We start from the raw sequence: 23752 nt of genomic DNA on the forward strand, positions 1-23752 counted from the left end.
AGATGTTGCCATGGAAAAGCACATTACATTGGTGCGCCTCATAACCACTTTTCTTCCTGACTTAGGCTCCTCTATTCACTTGTCATGGATAAAATACCTGTGTAATCAAGTAAAAGACATGGTTGGGATAGAAATTCTTTATTTTATCTTGAAAGAGGAGTAAGTACACAATGCTAAGATACCTGCTCCACAAGGAGTGCAACATTTCCATATGCATCTCTCTTCCTTCTCGGGTTCTTATTTTTTCCTTAACACCTATAACTAAGTTGGTCCTGAATAAGAAGTGTGAGAACAGTAGACACTGCTGCATTCGTAGACAAAGGCAGGAGGCAGACAGTAGGTAGTAAAGAGTAGAAAATAACTTTTCATTTTGGTTTGGATCCTAAATCTTCAGTTGCAGCAGCTGAAAACATGCAAGGAACAATTTGGGTTCAGTTTTACACATCAACTCTTAAGCACTTCCAATCAGCCATTTAAAGGTTAGTGGTCAAAGTAACTTCTACCTTTCCCCTTAAATTCTCTTATACATAGTATATACAACAGTTTTACTGCTCCCCTGAGCCCCAAGACTACTGTTAAAGTGTGTGTGCTTTAGGCATAATTTTTTCTTTAAAAACCAACATCCACATGACTGGCAATTTTGTAAAAAGGCAGTATGACTAAGTAAAAAGATCTGGCTGTTATGCTTGGTTAGCAAATTGTTACACAGGCAAGCTCTTCATTCACTTGTTCATTCATTCAGAAGTCATTCTTAAAGGATATGGTTTTAAGATTCAAATAGTCTGAGAGTCACTTTCATCACTGCCATCTGAAGCACCCTTTCTCTCAGTTACAGCAGCAAGGGCAGTGTCCACTTGAACCTCCTCTTCGTCCGACTGGACCACGGGGGACTCTCCCTCGCTCGCGTCCTGGCTGGCCGAGTCGGTGCAGGTGGAGGACAGGGAACAGAGCTTCTGCCGTAACTCCGACTGGCTCGGCACCTGGAGACTGATCTCGTTCACGTAGCTGTTGGAGTCGGGCCCTGAGAGGTGGGAAAACGACAACAGCAACAGTCGAGCTCTGGCTCAGCAAGGGGATTTGAGAAATCAACACATGAACATCAGCTCAGCGTGGCTTAAGGAATCACTTTCAGGCTGTTTTCATTCTTTTGCAAGACATCAAGAGGAAAAAAAACCCCAATAGACTCAGTGTAACAGAACTACACAAACTGGAAATTTAAAACCAAACAAACAACTAGGAAGCAGGCAATAATAGCCATCACCAGTTTTGACTAAAAATCAAGATGCCAAAGCAAATCAAATTTAATTCAGCATGAAAGCAATCCTCTCTGGTAGAGCTATACCACAGCTCAAGTGCACAGGAGTGGGATTTTAAGACTCCGCCTTCCTCCATATCCCGTGCAAAAAAGACTTGTAACACAGTGCAACAGTGTTTGCTTGCAGTTTGAGAGTTCAGGTTTCAAAATTAGATCCTCTTCCCCAGACAGCAAAAAAGTTAAAATGAGGAAACATCTAAACAGTTTCTATGTGATCTGCCAAAGAAAGCCCTTTTTTCCTTCTCTCCTATACCTAACAAGTGTTTCTCCACAGTCAGAGCACCCAGCTTCAGCTCTCTCTAAAGTTACTAAAGAGTAACTTTAGTGAGAAAATTCTCTTTAAAATTTTATGCAGAAGTTTTTCAGAAGGGTCAGATGGATATGAGCTACACCTTACTTCTGCTCAGACTTTTGCACAGCAGTTCAAACCACACTGTCTCTACCTGCTCCTCAAGTACCTGAGTTATATTTTAACACTAAAAATTTTAGAGAACCTGCCTTGTGTGCACCAGCATGCATTAGATCAATTAAGACAACACACAGAGGAGCTTTCAGGAGTGACAGAGCTAACTCAATTTTCCAGCTTAACTTACTGTCATGAAAGGTTGCAAAGCCAATGTCCATAAGCTGGCAATGTTTATAGCAAGGCAAATTTGAAAACATTTCAATGTCTTGAGCTGATTCTCATTTTTACCAGTTATTTTAATAACTTACCTGTATTTTGTGGTGTTCGGGCCAATTGTCAAACAAACCTTGCCCTGACAACCCAGTTCTCCACTGACAGCAAAATAAAGAGTTACCTTTAAGCCAATCTCATTTTTCTGAGAATGAAGACTATTGCATATTTGGCTTATTACTGGGGTGCCAGGTTCTTAAAACACGCACAAAAATCCCTTAATCAGAGGGAAATAAAATGTCTGGAACCACAAGAGCAAGATTCACGAGACTTACACTGCAGTAAGGCTGCAGTGTTGGAACATTATTACAGCACAGGTACATTATATTGCACTGTTATGTCCACATACAGACACTGCACATATATGCTGTAATATTTAGATTACAGCATAAAATAAAGACTGTATTTTTTTTCAAAAGCTAATGCATTTATCTCCTTAGTTAAAAAAGTAGTTTCTGCCCTTCCTTAGATAATCCAGCTGAGACCGTTTGTTGTTAAGACACGAAGCTTCTTGGTCACATCTGCCAAACAGCCAACAAGGGGAAAACAGTCCTAGATTCTGCAATTACTGATCAGCTTTAATAATGCATGAAGTGGATGCCTATCCAAAACCACCCATCTCAATTCAGATTTTGCAATGAAGCACAAAAACCTAAACCTTTAGCAGGCAAGTGTGCCTTGACCATTTACCACAAGCTTTTCATGTTCACAGCACGTGTTAATCACCTTTACAGAGGGAGTACTGTAAGTACTTCTACAAAGATATTTCAACCTGTACTTTCAGAAGGTACCAAAAGGACCTTTAAAGGAGCCTTATCTCCTCTCCCACAAGAAAAATCATTTTGGCTCTTTTGAGGAAAGGCATTTTAGCACTTAACTTTTTAACCAGGAAAACACTTCCATGGTAGGTAAAAGATCCAGTTTTGAGACACTAATTCTCAGTGTAGAAGATCTTTCATTACACGACTGGTCCAAGTTTGACAAGCAACATTCTGGACAAACTCTAAGAAATCAGTATTAAAAATAAAAGCCTAATTACTGCAAGCTTTCTGTTGATGTTTGTCAAAATGTCCTCTATTAACTCTATATTGAGAAAAATGCCCCTCAAGCCAGTATGTCACACATCACCTATCCAGACTGTGATGAATACAACAGGGAGTTGCAGTAAGAAAAATGAGATTGTCTGGAAATACCACACAGTTTTGCAGCAACTCCCTTGTACAGCAACTAAATGTTAATGTTTGGAGAAGCACTAATGAAGAACAGTCAATCTGCATCAAGTGTGATGTTTTACGAGATAACATCACCCATTACAAAAGGGAGCGGTTCTGGTGGTTTATCACTGTCTCTAAGCAGGCTGTCACTACAGGTACCATACCCAGCATGGGAGACAGCACATTATTGTCTTCGCTTCCTGAGTTTAAAAAGACATCGAGTGCTTCCTGGTCAGACATGTCCATCAGATCCATCTGCTCCAGCATGTCCACATTCACCTCCATGGAAGACATACTGCCAATGGGTTCTGCAGGAGAAACAGCACAACTGACCATCAGCTACACGAGGTTATTACCTGCCAAGGTTCCAATTGTCTGCAGCAGCAATAATTAAACTTTGGAATGGAAGGAGCCCGCCCACAGGAGCTGCTCAGCAGCAACCTCAGCCCAAATCCAAGAGCACTGTGTGCAATCTTTGTTGTGAAACTAACATCCATTACTGCTTCTGTAAACCAAAACATTTTTAGCAGCAGTATTTATAGCAATAACCTTCTCAGAAATAAGCTGAGATGGGACTCAGGCACAAGGATTGAAACTTTCCATTTTGGAACACCCCTTTTCAATTTTCTCAACCAGAAGTCTTTTTAGAGAAAAGCAAACACATTTAAGGACACAGTCACTAAATGTCAACATACATGGGACATAGAAATTCAGAAACCAGGATTAATGTTAACAGAGAGTAGCTGTTCTTCTCTCAGATAATCTTAAGAAATTACAGTAGTCTGTTAAACCCAGGCTCATGCCCAGTATCTTCTCTCATGGGTATTTCACATTACTAATTACTCAAGCAAATTACTTATTACTGTCAATACAGTACTGACAATTTGTAAGGGAAGTAAATACTTGGATGAGCATCTTCTTCCTTGAACAGCAAAACATGCAAAGAGGAAACAAGTAAGTTCAGAGTCATTCAGATTTAAGTCCACCTGCTGCATTGTATAAAATTATTCAAATGAACAGTTTACTTGTTTATCTAAATGTAACAATTACATTATTGAAAGCCTTCATAGGTGAACTGAGAATAAATTCTGTAGTTTGATTGGGGGATTATCTTTTTTTTTTAAATATGCTACAGCTCTGCAATTTTTCATGTACTGCAGGTCCAAGTCTTTCATTAAAACAGTTTCTTTGATACACCCAGGCTCCACATTATCATAAAAAGCTGAAGTTCCAAATGTTAGGCAGCCTAACACTCTAACAGAGCTGTGTGTCCAGTACCAGCCCATGACCATGTCTACTTTTAGTCTAAAAGGCAACCCATTACTGAAAGCAGGGGACTCAAACTCAGTTCCTCTCCTGACCATGAATTTAGATTTACATATCCCACCTCTCCTTAGCCACCCATGCAGAGCATCTTGAAGATGATTTTATATTTATAGCACTCATGAAGAGAAACAGAAACCTTGGATTCTATTCCCCACTCTGACATTACAAATGATAGCAGAACTGCATTTGGAGCAGGGACAGAATATCTACATTTTTCCTGCCTAATACAAATACCTAATTTCCCACTGGCTTCCTTACCAGTCCAACAATCCCTGCATTTTGGCTGAACAGATGGAAACCTCCCACACAGAATTCCCTGTAATCTCTGGCATTCTTGTGCTTTAACCAGTCCAGAGATGCCACATTTGTGTCATTTCGTAATAAGGAGAGCATCTATTGTGACCTCCTGTGTCCTAATCATACCCAGCTGCCACCTGGGAACTGCTTGGAAATGCTACACTGAACTTTCCTGTGCACTTTGCAAAATTTTCTGAGGCATCTCCTTGGCCAAATGACAGTCCCAGGCTTTGGAACTCCAGCGGACAAAGCAGCTGCCTCCATCCATATTTTTACATAGATGCACTCTTCAGCTGCAGAGAAAAACACTGTTCCAGATGCAGTTCAGTGCATCTCCTCAGACATGGAGCAGAGCCTGACTAATCTTCTAAGGTATCCAGTACCCCGGGACACCAAGTTTCTTCAAAAGGCTTATCTGAAGTTCCAGTTCTACTGAGGCAGAATTTGGCCTTTTTTCTGTGCTTCCTCTGTAAGCACTGCTGGCTCTTGCCTGCTCAACAATGCTCTCCAAGCTGGGAGTTTGTGCAAAAGGTTTTTACAACTTGCCTCTCCTCTCTGCTATCTGCAAGTATCCTGTGGAAAGGTATTGCTCCATGTCCTGCTGGAAGGCTTCTTCAAAGAACTTCTGGCGCTCCTTCAGCTTCATCTGCTGGGTGTGCTCCATGTCCAAAACCTTCTGTGCATGTTCAGCATCGAGTTCAGCTAAGCATAGAACAAACAGACAAATCAAATATTACAGGTGTATCCCCCCACTCTCAGAATTTAAAACCTACAGAACCAGTTCAATAAATTCTGACAGACTGTTACTGCAACAAAAGGAGCTCTCTGTGCTTTGCAGCTGTATTTTAAACCAGGATGGGAATCCCATATTAATGTGAAGGTTATGCTGCCTAAAGTGATGTCAGAACCATTTATCTTGAGGCAAGATGCAAATTTCCAGAGCTGTATAAACAGGAGCACCTGAGAGCACTGTCCATCAACAACTGGGATTTCAGAATCCTGCCAAAAAAACCTGAGGTTTTTTTTGATGCTTCTGCAGCCATAAGCACCTAATGCACACAAATGCAACACTTTTCATTTGAATAGTGCTGCACATTTCCACCACAATGCAGGTGGCAAGATACATATATGTACTTATATGTACATACACATAAATACACATACATAACATATGAGTGTATGTGTATGTGTGCCTGAGATTCTGGCTTTGCCAGCCTCCAGACAGAATGGAAAAATTCCAGGAAGAATCCTACATGTATGTGCAGCAAAGGAAATATTAGACAGAATTAGGAAATGTTAGACAGAATATCACTAGAGGAACTCCTTCCCCTCTGTTTTGCTCCACACTGGACAGAGGGGAAAAGAATTGTGCTGTCTATTGCAGAATAACATCTTCTAGAATAAAAACATGTCATTGCTATTGAAGCACTGACTGAAGCCAGACTGTTAGAACATGCTTCAGAAAAATTGCTAATATATAACCTGGAACTCTTTTCCCAGAGCTCTCTGTTCACTTTTCTGGTGTCATGAGTGCTCTGCTTACAACAGAAAAGGAATTTTCCAGCTGAGCTACTGATGGAAGGGACGGGGGTGGCGAGAAGAGCTGCTGGTCTGTTCCGTTCTGCCCATTAGGGAAAGCTCCAACAAATACCACTGGGTGAAAAATGTCCAAGCTTTCACATGCCAGACAGACACAGCTGGAATATGGCATCTACATGGATAAATGCTGAGGGCACACGAGGTTTTCTAGGACAAGCATTGTGTCAGTCTTCCAGGAAAAATGTTATGTTAATGATATTCTACAACACAGACATTCATTAAAAGCATTTACTATTGTGCAGATTATTGCCCAAATGCAGATTGTTTTATTAAACCAGGCAAAACATCAGAGAGCAGTTAATTCACTCTGCTGCCTGCATCAAGGTCACAGTTCATACAGAAGCAACTGAACTGTGGCTGATGCCAAAAGAAGCCAGGAAAACTGGACTGACACACCAGATATTCATTAAAACATCAGTAAATAAGCAGAAATCTCTTTTTTAAAGGAGATTTCAGAAGCAAAACATCAGTGTATAAAAGGAATGCATCTTCCCTGAAGGCAACACGTCTTTACTATCAATTATACTGTGGTGTACGATGACTCTGTGTCCCCCGGAGCAACTCGTTTACTGCACTCCTGGATGATGAGCAATTATTAATAACATTGTTTACGATGCAGAAATGCTATTCAATTGTAATAATAAAAGCCAGAGGCTCTCAGAGACAATGGGAATTTTCTGTCTCTCTCATAATATAGTCTGACAGTTTTACACTCTAGATTAGTAATTCAGGATATTTTTAACCCCAAAACAGATATGGCATCTAAGTGAGACTTGATACAATCTCTTTCTTGACATTGAGCTCTTTGTTTTTAAATTTTTCCTAAAATGTCCTGTAAACTGTTGAAATTGTCACTGGCCAGAGCTGAATGGCAACAGCTGCCTGCTGTGCTGGTATGTTCCACAGGAAACTGTAAACACATGAGCTGCAGAGCTGTCACAGACTTGCTCTCCAAAGTCAGATAGAGAGTTAACATCTAGAACCTTGCTGCATGATTTCACACCCTGCCAGGTGTAGTAAGAGATGCTTGGCTAAGCAAAACCAAACTGCTGCATTTAGGTTTCTGTTTGTTGTCAGTAATGCTAAGGATGGGAGGTGAAGCCAACCATCAAACATGAAACCAAAGAAAACAGGTGCATTGTTTCTCTCACAGAGCTACTCAGAATTATGTTTTCCCTAAGCCAAGTGTAGTTTATAAAACACTGAAGAGAGACAGAACCAGAGGAGTTCCAAGAAAGTCCAGAGTATCATCCATATGCCATCATACACTGCTCATATGAGGATGCAAACTGAGACTTGGCACACTTAAAATATTGTATTTTTCCTTTCACCCCAAAACTGTACTTTTCAATTAGCAATGGCACCTATTTCTCTATCACGCTGTGCACAGAAAAGGAGACAGACTACAGAGAAAATGCTAATGCACAATTAGATGCAGACATACAGGAGTTGCCACAATAACCCAAATAAAAGATGACTAATTCCCCACCAGCTATGACTTTTAAGAGAACAGACACTAAAAGTAGGCAATTTTTTTCCTAAAACAGTGAACACTTCAGTGCTGAGGCACAGCCTTCTGCACCACACCCAGGAACAGCCCCACAGCTCACCCTGCTCACCTCAGGGTACAACACACAGCCTGACTCCCCTGCCCCATATCTTCAGTGTTTGAACCAGACACCAGGAGAATCTAAACTCCAAAGGAACAAATGACATTAGCTTGTAACCATACAGCTCAAGTGTAGAGGACACCATTTCCTGGTATCACTTCTAGGCCTGGCTGACACTTCCTACAAATTAAAATTCTGCTGCAGTACCTGAAGTATCTATATAACCAACAAAGTGACCATTTAATGTTTTAATCTAAAACATTTTCCAGCTATGCACAACATATTTCCCAAATAAGCTGGAAGAACGACTAAAAAAATAATTAAAATTTTAAAAAATCAGCAACTGACAACACTGGCTGTTTACATGGCTAGCACATCCCTTAGACCCTGCATAAAAGATGTCAAGTTGTCCAAATGGATAGCTTTTTAGTGCTTTCATACATAACCAGTTTACTTCCCTTCAATTAATTTATTATGTAACTTTACATCTCATGTGATGTAGAACCCATAAATGCATCTGGTCTAAAGAGAGAAAGACACACAAAAAAATGCCCCTTTTTCCTCCCTCTACAGTTCATTTGCTTTTTGCAGACTCATCCAACCAGACATAAAATGTATGCACACATTCTTTGTGGGGTTTTTTTTTGCTTTTGCTACAGATATCAAACCTTCAGTGAAGCAGCCCTTCACTGAACTCACTGCTGGTTTTTGATGTTCCTCCTATGCTAGGAGAGCTTGAAACTGGCCGTGGCATGAAGACACGCTGGGTGGAGGATCATCCCTTCCCTTGAACTCCTGGCCACGTTCCCGTTCACGCGGCCCAGCGTGCTGTGTCCCTCCCTGCTGCCAGATGTGCTGCAGGCTGGCACCCGGCTCGCTGCCCATGGGACCCCCAGGGCTTTTCCACGGAGCCAGAGTCATCTCCAAGCCTGGTGCCAGAGCCCTCCATCTCCTCCTCTGGGATAGAGCTCTGGCTTCTGGTCCCACCCCCAGGTAGGGAATGACCCCCAAAGCACCAGGCTCCCACCCAGCTGGTCACTTGTCCACCCTGCTGTGCATCCATCCAGGCTGGAACATCATCACTCGGCCGCGGGAGCACCGTGTGAGATTGTCACAGCCTATCAGCAGGCTGGCTACTCACTCAACAACCAAAATCCTTCAAAAATCAGAACAGTAAAAGCATAAAAGCAGACAATGGAAGGCAGACAGCCAAGCAGCTTTCTGAGCGCATTATGACTTAGCAACCTCTACTGCAAACTGCCTCGTTACAGACCTCTTCAACTAAAAATATCAAAGGAAGACAAGACACCAGGGAGTGCTTCAAAGGATGCAGTTTCCCTCAAAAATGTTTAAATTATTCTTGACAGAATTTAGAATACATGTTGATGCTGCAAGGGAGGATGTGCAGAGCACTCTTGCACTATAGTCTGCTGACAGGTGGGGAGAGCTGGCAAAATTCGGGGAAAAAATGTAGAATAAGGGATCTAGGTGCACACAAGTCTTTCTTCCACAGAAGAGTGAAAGGAAAACAAGTGAAAACTACGAGTCCTAGGTGTTTTTAAACTCTTATTTAACAGTCTCTTTACATAGAAATTTGGCTTTACCAAAGACATAGTCAAATAATTACAATTTAAAAAATGAAGTCCTGATTCACTAGAATGTGAAGTCAGGATTTCACTCAATGACAGAAAGATCATCTGTGTTTGAAAAAAAAAAACACTGTTCCAAATGAGATTTACTGTCTGCCAACTCTCAAAAGCCTGCACATTCATGAAGAAATGTTTTACTAAAATTATCCAAAAAAACCCATCATTAAAAATGGCTGTATGTACTGCTTGATAATACCTAACTAGGGTTTTTATAGATTGCATCGGAATATGAAAACTCTAGTCAAGAAGAAAAGCAGAGGTTTAACCAGTGCAGAGAGATCATCTTTAACATTTCCCAGCAAGCAGTTTCAACAAGTTGGCTTACCTTAAAAATTCTCTTTAAGCAAAAAAAAAAAAAAAAAAAAAAAGCTTGCTTGAAATCCTTGGTATATAAAGGATAGGCCTAAATATATATCAGAACAAACCACAGAAAATAGGTGCCTGTGTACAGCAGGATTCCAGTTACTAATGCAGCACCTGGAGGAAGAGGCAGCTTCCAACCAATGTGAAAGGAAACAGCTTGGGAAAATGTTTCCACAGAACTCCAACCCTTATCTGGCTACCAGGAAATCATCATAGCTAAGAGACACTAAAAATATGCTCCACCAAAGAGCAAATGCTCAAACTGAGTCCTAAAAATGTAAATTCATCTAGGATCAAAAAACAAACAAAAAAAAAAATTAAAATCACATTTGTGATTAAAAATACGCCAGGCTGAGGGGACTGCTCTGCAAGGTGACCCACTCCATAATGGAGTCTCATTTTAGAACTAGATTTGCTGTGGTTCATAAATTTTTGCCCAGTTCATTTGTCATTAAAAACATCCCAAAACTTGAGTGCATTTGCCTATTTCTTAATTTAAGAAAAATTAGGAGCAGACAATTTTTTTATGCCTGCAAATGTGGTAAGCAGGAATGACTTTAGAATAGTATTAATTGGTTTTAACTATAGTCAAAACCACCAAAATCACTGTTCTACAGCAGATTAAGGGTGGTGTTTTTCCACACTTGCTTCACATCATGCAAAGCATGGAAATGTTACAGCAGAAGTTATGGAGGGGAATTCTCTCCTTCAGGCACATTCCTGACTGCTCCTGGGTTAACAAATCTGCAATCCACCATCTCCCACTTCTCTGGTACAATGTCCTTTATGGTCATGGGTGTTCAACGACAACATGTGTCTTTCTAGAAGACTGAATTTAGCAATGTGACGTCAGTGGGATGTGAGTACCACAAGCCTTCCCCAGCTTACACCAGGACAGGCTCTCTTAGCAAGCATGTCTTCTACCTCCCTGATTTATCCTTTAGTCAGATTCCCACCCAAGTGAAAGAGAATAAAAAGTGACTTGCAAGGGAATGAGGGAAGGATAACATTAAGCTGAACCTTTGTGCAGAAAGTACCAAAAAAAAGAAGAAAAAAAAAAAGCAGCAAGCAAGCAATTTGAGTTCACACCCTTCATTCCTGCCTCCCTTTAAACCTGCCATCTAAAGTATGTAAGAAAAAGAATTCAGTTAGTGAGCTGCAAAGTATGTCTTTCCACTATAAATAAACCTGACAATGTCACATGTACCTTCAGTACATTTAAGTTTATTTGTGAAGATGATCTGGCTTTAAAATTTTGCCACACACTGATGAAAAATCCCACTATTACAGAAATTGTACCTGAAAACAGCTGAAATGATTCAGCACAATTCTACTGTCATGAAATGCAGTATTTAATGCATATGCTCTCCAATCATTGTTTTTTCAGCCTTACCTCAAAAATACTAATTTTCAAATGGAAAAAATTAATCAATAGCAAATATAAACCCAAAGTACTTAAAATACAAACCACGGCACTGCAGCATTCTATTCATGTTTCCAAAGGTCCATGAAAATGTCCCAAATAAGATTAATAACATCCCATTTTCCAAGTACAAATTGATCCATCGAACAATTTAATGACTATTTTCCATTCCAAAAAGATAACCACTCTTGCTTTGGAATTAGAAGGCTTTCAAAGACAGGCAAGTAGCTTCTGCTGCTACAAGAATAGTGCCAATCTTAACCTTTGCACAGCTGTGAGCTATTTGCCTTCTAGATCAAATTATGTGCATGTGCAGACACATAAATTAATGATGAGATACTGTTGTGCTGTCACAACACATTGTGCACAGGTTGAAAACACAGGTTCCACGACATGGCAAATCAGTTGGCAGGTATCAGCTTTTACTTGTCCCTAAGAACAACACCCAGCTCCAAACTCCTGATGCAGTGGAACTACTCTTCACTCAAACTCTACCCTTTTTCAGACATGCAGAACAACACCACTGAGTGCTGAACTAAGTCTTGCCTCAAAAAGTGAAGGCAAAACAATGTTTGCCTTCTTTCCCAATAACTAAAAATAAGGGTTTTACTCCATAAACTGCTTTCATAATAACCAGTTTTCTGACTGAACATGCAATTTCTACCCCTCTCTTCAGAGGGAGGGTTAGATCCTGTCCAACAGTCCTAGAGGCCTTCAGAGCTAAAAGGAATGAGCTGCAGATTTATAGTCTCAATACAGTTCAGTCTAACCTCACTTACTTTACATTGATAGTGAAATATTTTAGACATGAGGAGGGATTTTGGTTTTTTGGAAGACATATTTTAATACAAGTCTTAGGTTAACATGACCAATAACTGCTAAATCAGAACAGGGGAGGAAAAAAAAAAGAAAAACACCTACTTTTTACAAAACAATCACATAACTGTAACTAGTTGAAAGAGAATTTGATTTTTTCACATGCTTGGTAAAGCATTCTGTATTTATTATGTAGACTATATTTGGTAACAGATCATAGAAACACATCACAGAATCATAGAACGAATTCTAGATAAAATAATTGAGCTGGAAGGGACCTCAGGCATCATTTAGTTCCAACCCTCTGCCATGACCTTCCACTAGACCAGGTTACTTAGAGCTCCATTCAACCTGGATGGACACTTCCAAGGAATAGGCATTTGCAGCTTCCCTGGGCAACCTGTTCCAGTGTCTCACCACCCTTGCAGTAAAGAATTTTTCCCTAATATCAAATCTAAACCTACTCTCTTTCCATTTGGATCCACTGCTCCTTGTCCTGTCACTACATGCTCTTGTAAAAAGTCACTCCTCATCTTTCTTGCCTTGTCTTTCCTGTAGGCTCCCTCCAGGTACTGGAAGGTCACAATTAGGTCACCCCAAAAGCCTTCTCTTTTCAAACTGTACAATCCCAATTCTATCCATCTTTCCTAGTAGGGGAGGTGCTCCATCCCTCTAATCTTGGTGGCTGCTTCTGGACTTGCAATTTCTTTCCTTCTTTCTATTTTAAGCAAATTCACAGGTGAGAAACTACAAATTAAACTAAATATTCACATAGTCAAAACTGCAGGATCATCAGTGAAATAACACTCCCACAGGAAGAAGAAGCCTTATTTGTTTATGTCAAAATTTCATATGTAAAAATATTTTAAAAAGACCATAAGCCAATCATTATATCAGTAGCGCACACAACACGCTTGAAATATTTATTTTTTCTTGACAACTCAGTCTATTTCCCATTCAATTTCTGTCAAAACAATTTCTCCAATGCAAGCAAAAAAATTTGCTATTCATTCATGCAATTAATGCTGAGCTTATTTCTTAGAAAAAGAACCATTAGATTACAAATCTAGTCCAGTTCAACACTGTTTGATTAACATCCCAAATGAATCACACTACAGATTTTCTTTAGAAATCCTAGTGATGAGCAAACACTTTTGTTTGATATCATTAGTGAAACAATATCTGAAATAGCATTCCCTCTAACAAACCCGCATCCAGGAGCATCCAAACACAAGGGGATTCATTTGCTAACAGACAGCTATTAGAGATGTGTTACCAGCTAAGGAATTTTAAATTACATGCAGTCTTCCATATTAATTACACATGGAGTATGAGTTATGACAGACCAGATTATTTAAAAAATCCATATTTATTCTCAAATGCAAAGCAAAGATGCCATCATTCTTTTTAAAAAAGGAACATATACCAGTGTTATTTGCGAGTAATGCCAATTTGCAACATTAGCAATGGAATTTCTTTTCCATACTTTTTATAACACTGTAAGACGGATCTCTTCAAGCTACATTGTAATAGTCTCTTATAAATGTGTTTTTCAATCGATGGGTTGCTTTTAAATTCAGCCAATTGGACAGTAACAACTATATAGGCACAATAAAAGGAAGACAACCAAAACAAAATACATTTCAAACAGAACAATCTGGCTGCACATAAAGCCATATTTTCAGAATATATGACTATATTTTCACAGTTAAAATTCCTCATTTTCTGCTATGGAAAGGGATTATATAGCAGAAAACAGGGCATCTGACATTAAGTGCAGAAAAATACACAGTGTGTTTTTTCCACAGAACATTTTAATCTTTAAAATTAAAATGTGAAAAACAGTTTAGTTAGCACTTGGGCTGTGATTCAGAGGTAAGGCAATATTCAGTGTGTCAGTTCTAAGGAAAGGACATTGAGTTTTAAATTTTTAATGAAACCTTTTAAGCTTTCTCCTATGCATCTAGTTTTCATATACTCACAGCCAATTCCACTTGCTTCTTCATTTTTTACAGAATATTAAATGGTCTACAGCTGAGAAATAACAGACCATAACAAAAAAAGCAGCCCTGACAGAACTTTCAACTTGCAAAATATTAGCTGTCATTAAATAGACCAATTCAAAGAATAAATTTATTTTGATAAACTTGAAAAATATTTGAGATAAAACTTTTGAAGGAGAAAAAAATAAAGTCTTGAAAGATGATCTGCTCCCACTGGCTTGCTGACTTATTTGTGTGCCATCTTCCAAAGTGTTCAAACTTGCAACACTGAAGGTAGACTAAAGGTCATCTTTATCTACAGCCAAAGCCCTTCCATATTTTTACTGCCAATTCAGAACAGTTTCTGCAACTTTGACATGCCTGTTTGCTTCCTAAAGGATTTAAGGGCAAACCTTGAGGAGCAAACCATACAACATGGGGCACACAGGAAGAAAACCAAAACCCTTCCTTCTTCACAGTTTGTAAACCACAACAGGAAAGTGCATGGCTGCCTTCACCTTCTTCTTTTGTTCCACCCTGAGGAATGATCTAGATCTCCCAGGATTTCATGTGCTAGCCAACACTTGATACTAATAAAGAAGGGAAGCAACCAGGTCTCAACATACCAGCAGCTTTCAGATTTTTTCCTCTCATACAAGTTTTAACTGCAAACATGTTCACTCAAAACTATTTTTGCTGTTTAGTCATAAATTCATTAATGGCAGCACTAGGCACAAATCAACAGTGTAATTTTAAACTCGCTTATTCTGGTGTAGCTTGCAGTAACAGATAAATTGATTACAAAATTTGCTATTCAAATCAAACTGATTTAAAGAAGCACATCATTAATATTTCAAGTACTGGAGTAGGCTGGTTTAAAAGTAGCACAAAAACTGGCAGGTCTTTTGTCACGTGTGCCTTATCTAAGATCGTAACATCATTAGGTTAATAGATTATTTTAAATAAATAATACATAGAAGTTAATGGACTAATGGAAATAATCAGAGTAATTTATTAGCATTAAATACATCTAGACAAGCTGTCCACTGGTTAACATAACTAACCAGGTCACCTGAACCCTCAATGGAAGAGCACAATTAATAGCTAAAACTTTTGTTTTGTCTTATTTGATGTTCAGTTTTTCACCTGCTTTTCATTGGGAGGAATTGTTACCACTAAAACAGGACAAAAATTCCTAGGTCTCTCGGTTGCTTGACCCAACACCTCAATGAATATATGCAACGAAAAGAGAGACACCCATGTAGCAAGGGAGAGGGTGGAGCAGGTGGGTGATCTTACTGATGCTTCAGTGGAGCATTAAACACAAGAAATATGAAAGGAAAGGAGATACAAAGGAAGAGAAATGACAGTGGGGCAGAGGGAGAGGAGAAGAGCAACTGACAGATTGTTCAAAAGAGATAACAAATGAGATATGATCCTTCACCCTGGATTTCTTCAGCCTGGTAGAGATTAAACAAGTTGTGGGGAGAAAAAAACAATACTAACTGGAAGGAAGACATTTAAAAGAGGCAAAGAAGGCTTTGCCTCTTTTAAACAAGAAACCACCACAAACAAAAAGCCAGTACAATAAAACTGACTCTACTAAAGCTACTCTGACAGAAAAAAATCCCAAGAGGCTGCAGGAACAATTGGGTTTGAGTGAGGAAGCACATCCTGCTTTGTGACCATCAGCGACTAAACCCTATGCCTACAGTGAAAACGACCTGACAGATGACACCTAGGATACAGTATCTTATTTGAGCAAACAAAGAAAATCCACCCAAAGGATGCACAGACATCAAAGTGACAGTGAGGAGTGAATAAAAAGCAGAAATTCAGGAAGCTGATAAAAGCACTTACAAGGGGGAAGGGAAAAAAGAAGGGGGATGACTGAAGAAGGAAGTCAGTGTAATTAGGACTGTGAAACCTGTAAAATACACTTCCTGTGAGATTATTCTTTTCAATATACACAGCTGTATGAAATCTCTCTCTCAGCTTTTCCTCCCCCCACCTTCTTTCCTTCCAGCACAGGGATGCCACACAATGTCTCCTGCTGCACCTTGGGACAGCAAGCCCTGACTTGTGTCTATGCTGCAGCACAGTATAAAATGAGGAATTAATTTCCCCAACATCTGTATCAATCAACTTCTGCCATTTGTAAGCACCTTAAGAACATTCACCTTCAGGCCTGCTAAAAATACAGAACACCTAATTTATAATATTTTCCTTAACTGAATATGTATAAGGCCTTCCTAACCTAATTTTTGATCTTGTTCTTCAGAATAATTTAGCACTAATTAGTCACAAGTACCATAAACCTCACAAAATGCATGCACATTTTCTCCACAGGGCAAACACGCAGCTGATCTCTGAAAAAGTTAAATTTCCTAACTCTCACTCTCTTTCCCTAAACAGCACCTCTCTACTAGGTATCATTCTCTATAGCAACAAAAATCACACATTCAGTCTCTACAACAGATATAGCTGCCCATACCTGGGCCAATTCAAAGAGCCCCTATTGCATAGTGATTCCAAAATAGGATTTAAAAATGCTAATTTTTGAAGCATTAGGATAAACTATAAGCAGAAGTGTACTGATCCTACTCAGTGTCCTATTTTGTCTCTTTCACATGTAAGCTGGAATAATGTGGTGCTTGAAATCTGAACACCAACTAATTTTAGAGGAGGGTATCATTAGAATACAATATGACCTTTATTAAATATGAATTATTTGTTCACAACACATTTGGCATGACAGTGAGAAAAAACCACTGCCTTCAGGCCACCATTATATCTGCCCTGTTTCCTTCTCTTTCTTTCTGTCATCCTACATCTGCTTTGTCAGCCCCAACAGTGCCCAACTTTCACGGCAAAAGAGATTTGCTGCCTCCTTTTAAAGCAACCAAAAGTGGTTTTATTCGTTACTAACACATAAATAAAATCACGAATTTTATGACCTAAGCTTTCAACTGCTTTAGGCAGAATATTTCTCATCTCTTCACTGCTGCTGTAGATTACAATAGATGACACCACATTTGATTTCACAGGCTTCATGCAGGGAAGATTTCGTTCATGCAGACCAAAATTTATTTTTTAAGTAAAAGATAAAGCTTAATGGAAGGGGGTTACAAAAAATGTCAGAGGGTCTGAACATTTAATGCCCAGAGACTTTGGAATACCTTTTAAAACACAAATGAGACAGACAAGTGGGATAAGTGAAGAGAATTTAAAGAAAAAACTCCTCACAAGACTAACACTGAAACCATCTAATCTGTCCAGGGGCTTGGGTAACAACAAAACCAGTGGAATATGACAAACAAAGACTGTGAGGTCTTTCAAGGCAGGGAAAAACACACCAGGAACAGCATCTGGCAAATCACCTCAACATCAGTTCCTAAACATACCTGAAATTATAAACAAAGTTTCAGATGGGGGTGGGAATGAACCAAGAACATTCCTGTTCTGTTGGAACAGAACACATTTTCTCTCTGGAATGGAATGAATGCTATACCAAGGTGGTCAGTAAGCACTGAACTTCAACCTATTGTTCTCTTTTAAACTATTAAATCAGTTTCTAATAGTGACTATCCAAGGCTAATGAGAACTGAAGCATGCATAAGGAATCAAAGTAACATCATTATTATAATTTCATGCTCTATAAAACTGTAGACATTTGGTTTAAAAGCCTCCTATTTTGAAACATCCTTGCTGATATTATTCATTCTAAATTATTTTTCATCTCTGCCTTATCTATTAAGCAAGATCCCTTGGCAATACTTGTGTTTCTATATACATCAAACAGTGGCTGCATCAGAGGCAGATCTAACCATAACAAGCCTAAAATCTTGGTCAAGAAGGAAGAAAATAAAGCACTGATACTTGATAATACATCAATACTGTATTTTTGAAATAAGACTAATAAATACAGAATCACAGAATTGTTAAGGTTGGAAAAGACCTCTACGATCCTCAAGTCCAACCATCAACCCAGCACCACCTCCATGCTCACCGCTAAACCAAGCCCTGAAGTGCCATATCCATGTTTTTGAGTGCTCCCAGGGATGCATTCACAAACATGTGGAAGATGACTCAACCACTTCCCTGAGCAGTCTGTTTCAATGTCTGACAACCCTTTCCATAAAGAAACTTTTCCTAACATCCAATTTAAACCTCCCCTGGTACAACTTGAGGCCATTTTCTTTTGTCACTTGTTACCTGGCAGTAGAAACTGACTCCCACCTCACCACAACCTTCTTCCATGCAGTTGTGGGGAGCAATAAGGTCCCCCCAAGCCTCTTTTTCTCCAGGCTAAATACAAATGCATTGTATCCAATACAGTACAAATAATTTAATATACGAACATATGAAGTATTAAAGGGCTAAAATAAATTGCATTTTGATGAAGAAGCTTGCAAGGAGCAGTTTCCATTTACTATTCAAAATAGGTCAGACATTATATACTTGCATACTGCTATTATAATCCATTTTTAAAAGTGAAAACAGTAATCACATCAGCAGCTAATAAAGTCTGATGGCCTGCTTTTCCTAACACCTGCCTAATGCTTTCTAAATAGCAAACTGAATGAGGATACTCAGCCTAGGGAAAAAACATAATAAAAAAGACTGGAAGAGGTTTTATTTTATAAGCATGTATATAGAAAATAAAACAAGAAATGTTATTCTTAAACCTGCAAGTTAAAATGAAGACCATAAATTTACAGTAAGGCAGCCTATAATAATATAGGTCACATATGATGATTTTCTATTTGGAAAGACCCCATTCAAAGTCTCATTTACAAAACACATTAACTTCTTTTTAAATATTCTTTAAAAGTTCAAAACAGTCAACCATATTTCACCCTTCACTTTTATTAACCTATAGGAACAGACCTGACAGGTTTGAGAGCAAGGCAGCAGCCAACTAGTTAAATCAGCAGTACTGGAAGCATAATGTGCATCCACTGAGTCACCAAGGTTATATAAACTGACACAGCAAATTAATACCACTGCTCCCCTGCCTCCCAAAATACAAACCACTCAGCTACCCAGCCATTACAAATGATATCTGTGTTTCAGTGGTAGCAGAACAACTGTCAGAGCCCAGAAACTGAGCTACCTACTCATTCAAGAAGAGATCTGGAGGTCAGATCCAAGGTGTGCTGAGCACAAGGATGTGCCATTGGCACCTGCACTGTCCCTGCTTCACCCACCTGAGGATGAATGAGGAAATCAAGACTTTGCAGATCACTCCACTTATTTGTGGAGTGATGAAAGTCCTGTAGGAAATCAGTTCTCAGGTACTTGACAGACTGGATTGCATCTACCCAAGACGTAACAGGGCAAAAGAACACTATGAAGTAGCTCAACCATAAAACATGGAAGAGCTATGATCAGAAATACTCTGAAAAATACTTCTCTAGGTACACACACTTTTTGACTCGCAGAATTTAACAGTGTCTGTATGAACTTGGAGCCTCCAGAAGTGTGAGACTCTTAGGAGAAATAAAACACTTGCCCAATATAGACTTAAAAAAGTCATAGCACAAAGAATTCTTAAAATAGAAGCTTGCAAAACGCATTATATTGTCAGAGCAAATCTGCCTCCATCCCGCCAGAGATGCTGGCGCGGTGATCCGCGTGTAACTCCACCTATCTTTTAAGGCAAAAACTGTCCTAGTACTACTGCTTGTGGGTTTTAATGCAAAGTTCTGGCAATCATCCAGGACTCCAGAAGGGAGGAAATGCAGCTTTTCAAATTTACTTTTTAGGTCATGACATAAGAGATCACACTGATGGCCACTAATGCTCCATTTACAAATGCAGAGGGGAGTCAGCAACTTGTACTTAAAGAAAAAAGGAAGGCACTTCTAAAAAAATGCTACATTGTACAGTAACTTCATGCTTTCACAAATTATCTAATACTTTCCCCAGAGCTTAGTAAAACATAAGCCAGAAAATATGGAATTGAAAAACAAGGGTGAACCAGTGTATTTTTGTCCATGGCAAATAGACAATCCTAACAAACAGTGATGTTTTTAAACTGAAGTTTTAAGAAAAATGAAGAAAAGCCCATTTGTATAACATTTTATCCTGTCCCCTATGCTTAGAACATGAAAAGGTATGCATGTTCATCACTGAAATGACCAGACTAAATCTGAGATCAGCTCACTTTTAACGTTAGTTAGTGGTATTTGAGCTTCTATCTTCTGTGAAGAAATCTCAATTGTATTGGTGTTCAATATGTGGTTAAGTCTTCAGGCAATGATAAAATCAAAAACCTTCTCCACTCTTTTCTCAGACTTGCCCTTTTAAGCAAAGTTAATGGTTCCATACAATTTTTTGGCTTTATACAGAATTCTTTACGGGAGCCTTTGCCAGCAAGACAGATGCCACACTGCCTTCTATATCAAAATAGCAACTAAGAATGATAAGTGAGGACATCAGTGGAACATGGATCCAATTAGCAGAATATGGCAAAATTGACATTTATATAACAAAGTTTCAGGTTAGTCATCGATGACTAAATTTATACCACAGAGCTATTAATTCTTCACCCTCTGCAGACAGAAGAGCAGCAGATTACAAAAATCAGAAAACCAATAGATTTTTTTGCCCAACAGACTTCAGTAGAATCACAGAATGGTTGGGATTGGAAGGGACCTCTGGAGATCATACAGTCCAATCCCTTGCCAAGGCAGAGTCACCTAGAGCAGGTGATGCAGGAACACATCCAGGAGGTTGTGGAGTCTCCCTCCCTGGAGACATTCAAAACCTCCCTGGTCAGCCTGTTCCAGTGCTCTGCCACCCTCAATGTAAAAAAGTTCTTCCTCATGTTGAGCTGGAATTCCTGTGTTTCAGTTTATGGCCATTGCTCCTCATCCTGTCACTGGGCACCACTGAAAAGAGTTTGGCACCATCCTCTTGGCACCTGCCTCTGAGATATTTGTATGCTTTAATGAGATCCCTTCTCAGTCTTCTCTTCTCCAGACTAAACAGGCCCGGCTCCCTCAGTCTCTCCTCATAAGAGATGCTCCAGCCCTCTAATTATCCTTGCGACCATCCACTGGACCCTCTCCAGGAGCTGCTTGTCTCTCTTGTACTGAGGAGCCCAGACTGGACACAGCACTCCAAATGTGTTGGTCGAAGCTCCTGCGTTCCTCTTTCCCAGTAACTTGGCAACTACGGTAGGGCAGAAAGCAACTGATGCCAAAATAAAAAATTGAGCAGCATCACAACATAGGCAGACAGTATTTTCATGCCTATTGGATTTAAGAAAGCCTCTTTGCTAAATTAATACTAGAACAGTTTATACAATTAACAATTAGCTGGAGGCATACTAATTACTACAAAACAACCTCCCCTGCTCCCTCCAGTCCAATGCACCCTGGCCTTTCAGGAATTTTTCTTTTTCCTGATGCTAACTCCTTCAATATGTTTACATGTAGAAGTCTCCATGTCCCCTGTTCTGTCAAGCAAGCCAAGCTCTCCTAGCATCTTGTGAAATAAGCTCTCTTCTTATAACTCAATTGTTTCTCTAACACCTCATTTGCAGCTGTCCACTGGAAATCTCATGATTGATCCATCCCTGAATCTTATTTACCCTGTTCACAGTTGAATTAATCCTAATAGTTTATTTCTCAAAAGAGACTTCGTAACTGAGATTGTTTTCCTCCTAAATCATTCTCACTCAATAACCTGTCACTTGCCAAACTTTTTGGTTTGCTATTTATTATTTTTATCTGTGCTAGATAAAATCTTTTCTGTTTTCTCTTCTGTTCTAGAGTTAGTCCACAACTCCTTCACATACCAAATTAGTTTTTACTCCATGGGGTTTTATTAGACTGAATAATCACTAGTATGCAGGAGAAAACTTTATTGGTAGAAGCACCCTGAACTCTACACAGGGACAGAGCATGCATGAGAAAGACAGACAGATGTACCTCTGCCAGACTTCCACCCTGCAACTAGTGGACATATTCACAACCATTTATGGCTTCCCAAATGTGCTGAAAATCAAGGACTTGGCTTTCTATTCTGTCAGCTTTCCTAGAGCTCTGCATCAGAAACATGCTCAATTGTAAGAAGAACCAGACACTAATTGACTGGCAGCACAACCCTCTAAATATGTACCACCAAGCAAAAAGGGAAAAAATATCTACGTCACCCAAACCCATAATGTGGATAGATTTCTATCAGCCACACAGTTTTCTGGAGACAGAAGCTGAAGCCACAGACCCTCCTTGAGAACCCTTGCTCTCCATCAAGGGACAGAAACCATGCTGCGCCTGAGAGTAACCACAATGACAATGGTGCCCTTTAAAATAAAGGTAAATCTTTAAAATAAAGGCTTAGGACATTGTGTCAGCAAAATGGCAATTCCCACATCACTGGTGACCTGCAAACCCCGAGCCTATCAAGTACCGTCAGTTTCATTTCCTACCCTTGTGAAGGCACAAGGGAACTGAAAATAAATTGTGTGGTGTTCAGTGTGTCTTCTCCTCAAGGCATGGGCTTCCAGTTTAATGCTCAATAACCAGAGAGAATAAATCTATAAGGATTTAAGATTATGACCAAGGGAAAACCCTCCTGAGCCAATGGAAGTGCTGGTGTGCAAGGTCTGGAGTGATTACATAATCATCTAATTAAGACAGAAACCTATTCCTATAAACGGCACCATTCCCATTTGATTTAAAATAAGACACAGCCAACTACGTTTTGATCAAGTGTCATTTATGCAACATCAAAATAGCACTAGCTGCCTTCTATGTAAAAGGAAAAAAGAGCTGAGTGACATCTCCACAAGATTCTTATTTCACCCTAATCCACAGAGTAACCCAAGTGATTAAAAATGAAACATTGTGTAAGTCAAAACTGCCTCTTAACCTCTTTTGGCTTTAACTCACACACTGTTAGAAATATGCAATCTAGAAATATTATGTACATATAAAAATGTGTTGCTGATTTTTAAAAATAGCTCACAGTTTAAATACCTATTTTTATTACACAATCTTTCACCCACAAAAGCAGATACAACCCAAAAAAGGACACCACACAAGCTACAATACCAAAGACTTATGTTTGTACAGTTTCAGCTCCAGTGCCTTGATACAATTTCACATGACATATCTCAAATAAAATGGGCTATAGAGTCTACCAAAATATCCACATTTTTGTTCCATTTACTGAAAGGAGTAGAGAAGCATTCAGAATTCCTACATGCTCACATGCACACCTAAGCCATCCACACACATCATTAGAACCAGAGCAGAACAAGTAGTTTGATGACACACTGCTGGGAAAGGCGGGGCTCAGATTTATGTAAGAACATGCTATAAGGAAGGAATAAATGATTTCTGCTGCAGCTTTTAAAACAATTCTACTATTTTTGAACTCTGTAAGAACCAGGATAGCATCATATTTAGAGTACCCCTACAGAAAGAAACGGCATCATGTGGAGAAACACAAAAAGTGTATACTCTATT

General features: G+C 39.3%; 1 protein-coding gene across 1 annotated transcript in view; it reads right to left on the reverse strand.

Moving 5' to 3' along the window:
• Positions 1 to 122: 122 nt before the first annotated feature.
• DTNBP1 (dystrobrevin binding protein 1) overlaps positions 123 to 23752 on the reverse strand; it is a 63087-nt gene continuing 39457 nt past the window's right edge. Inside the window, exons 8-10 of the mRNA XM_066558205.1 lie at positions 5375 to 5530; positions 3370 to 3513; positions 123 to 1021 (exon numbers count right to left, since the gene is read on the reverse strand). Of these exons, the coding sequence (XP_066414302.1) occupies positions 774 to 1021; positions 3370 to 3513; positions 5375 to 5530 (548 nt within the window). The 3' untranslated portion in view covers positions 123 to 773. The remainder of the gene's footprint in view (positions 1022 to 3369; positions 3514 to 5374; positions 5531 to 23752) is intronic.

This window comes from Molothrus aeneus, chromosome 1, assembly GCF_037042795.1.
Source record: "Molothrus aeneus isolate 106 chromosome 1, BPBGC_Maene_1.0, whole genome shotgun sequence".
In the NCBI taxonomy this organism is placed as follows: Eukaryota; Metazoa; Chordata; class Aves; order Passeriformes; family Icteridae; genus Molothrus; species Molothrus aeneus.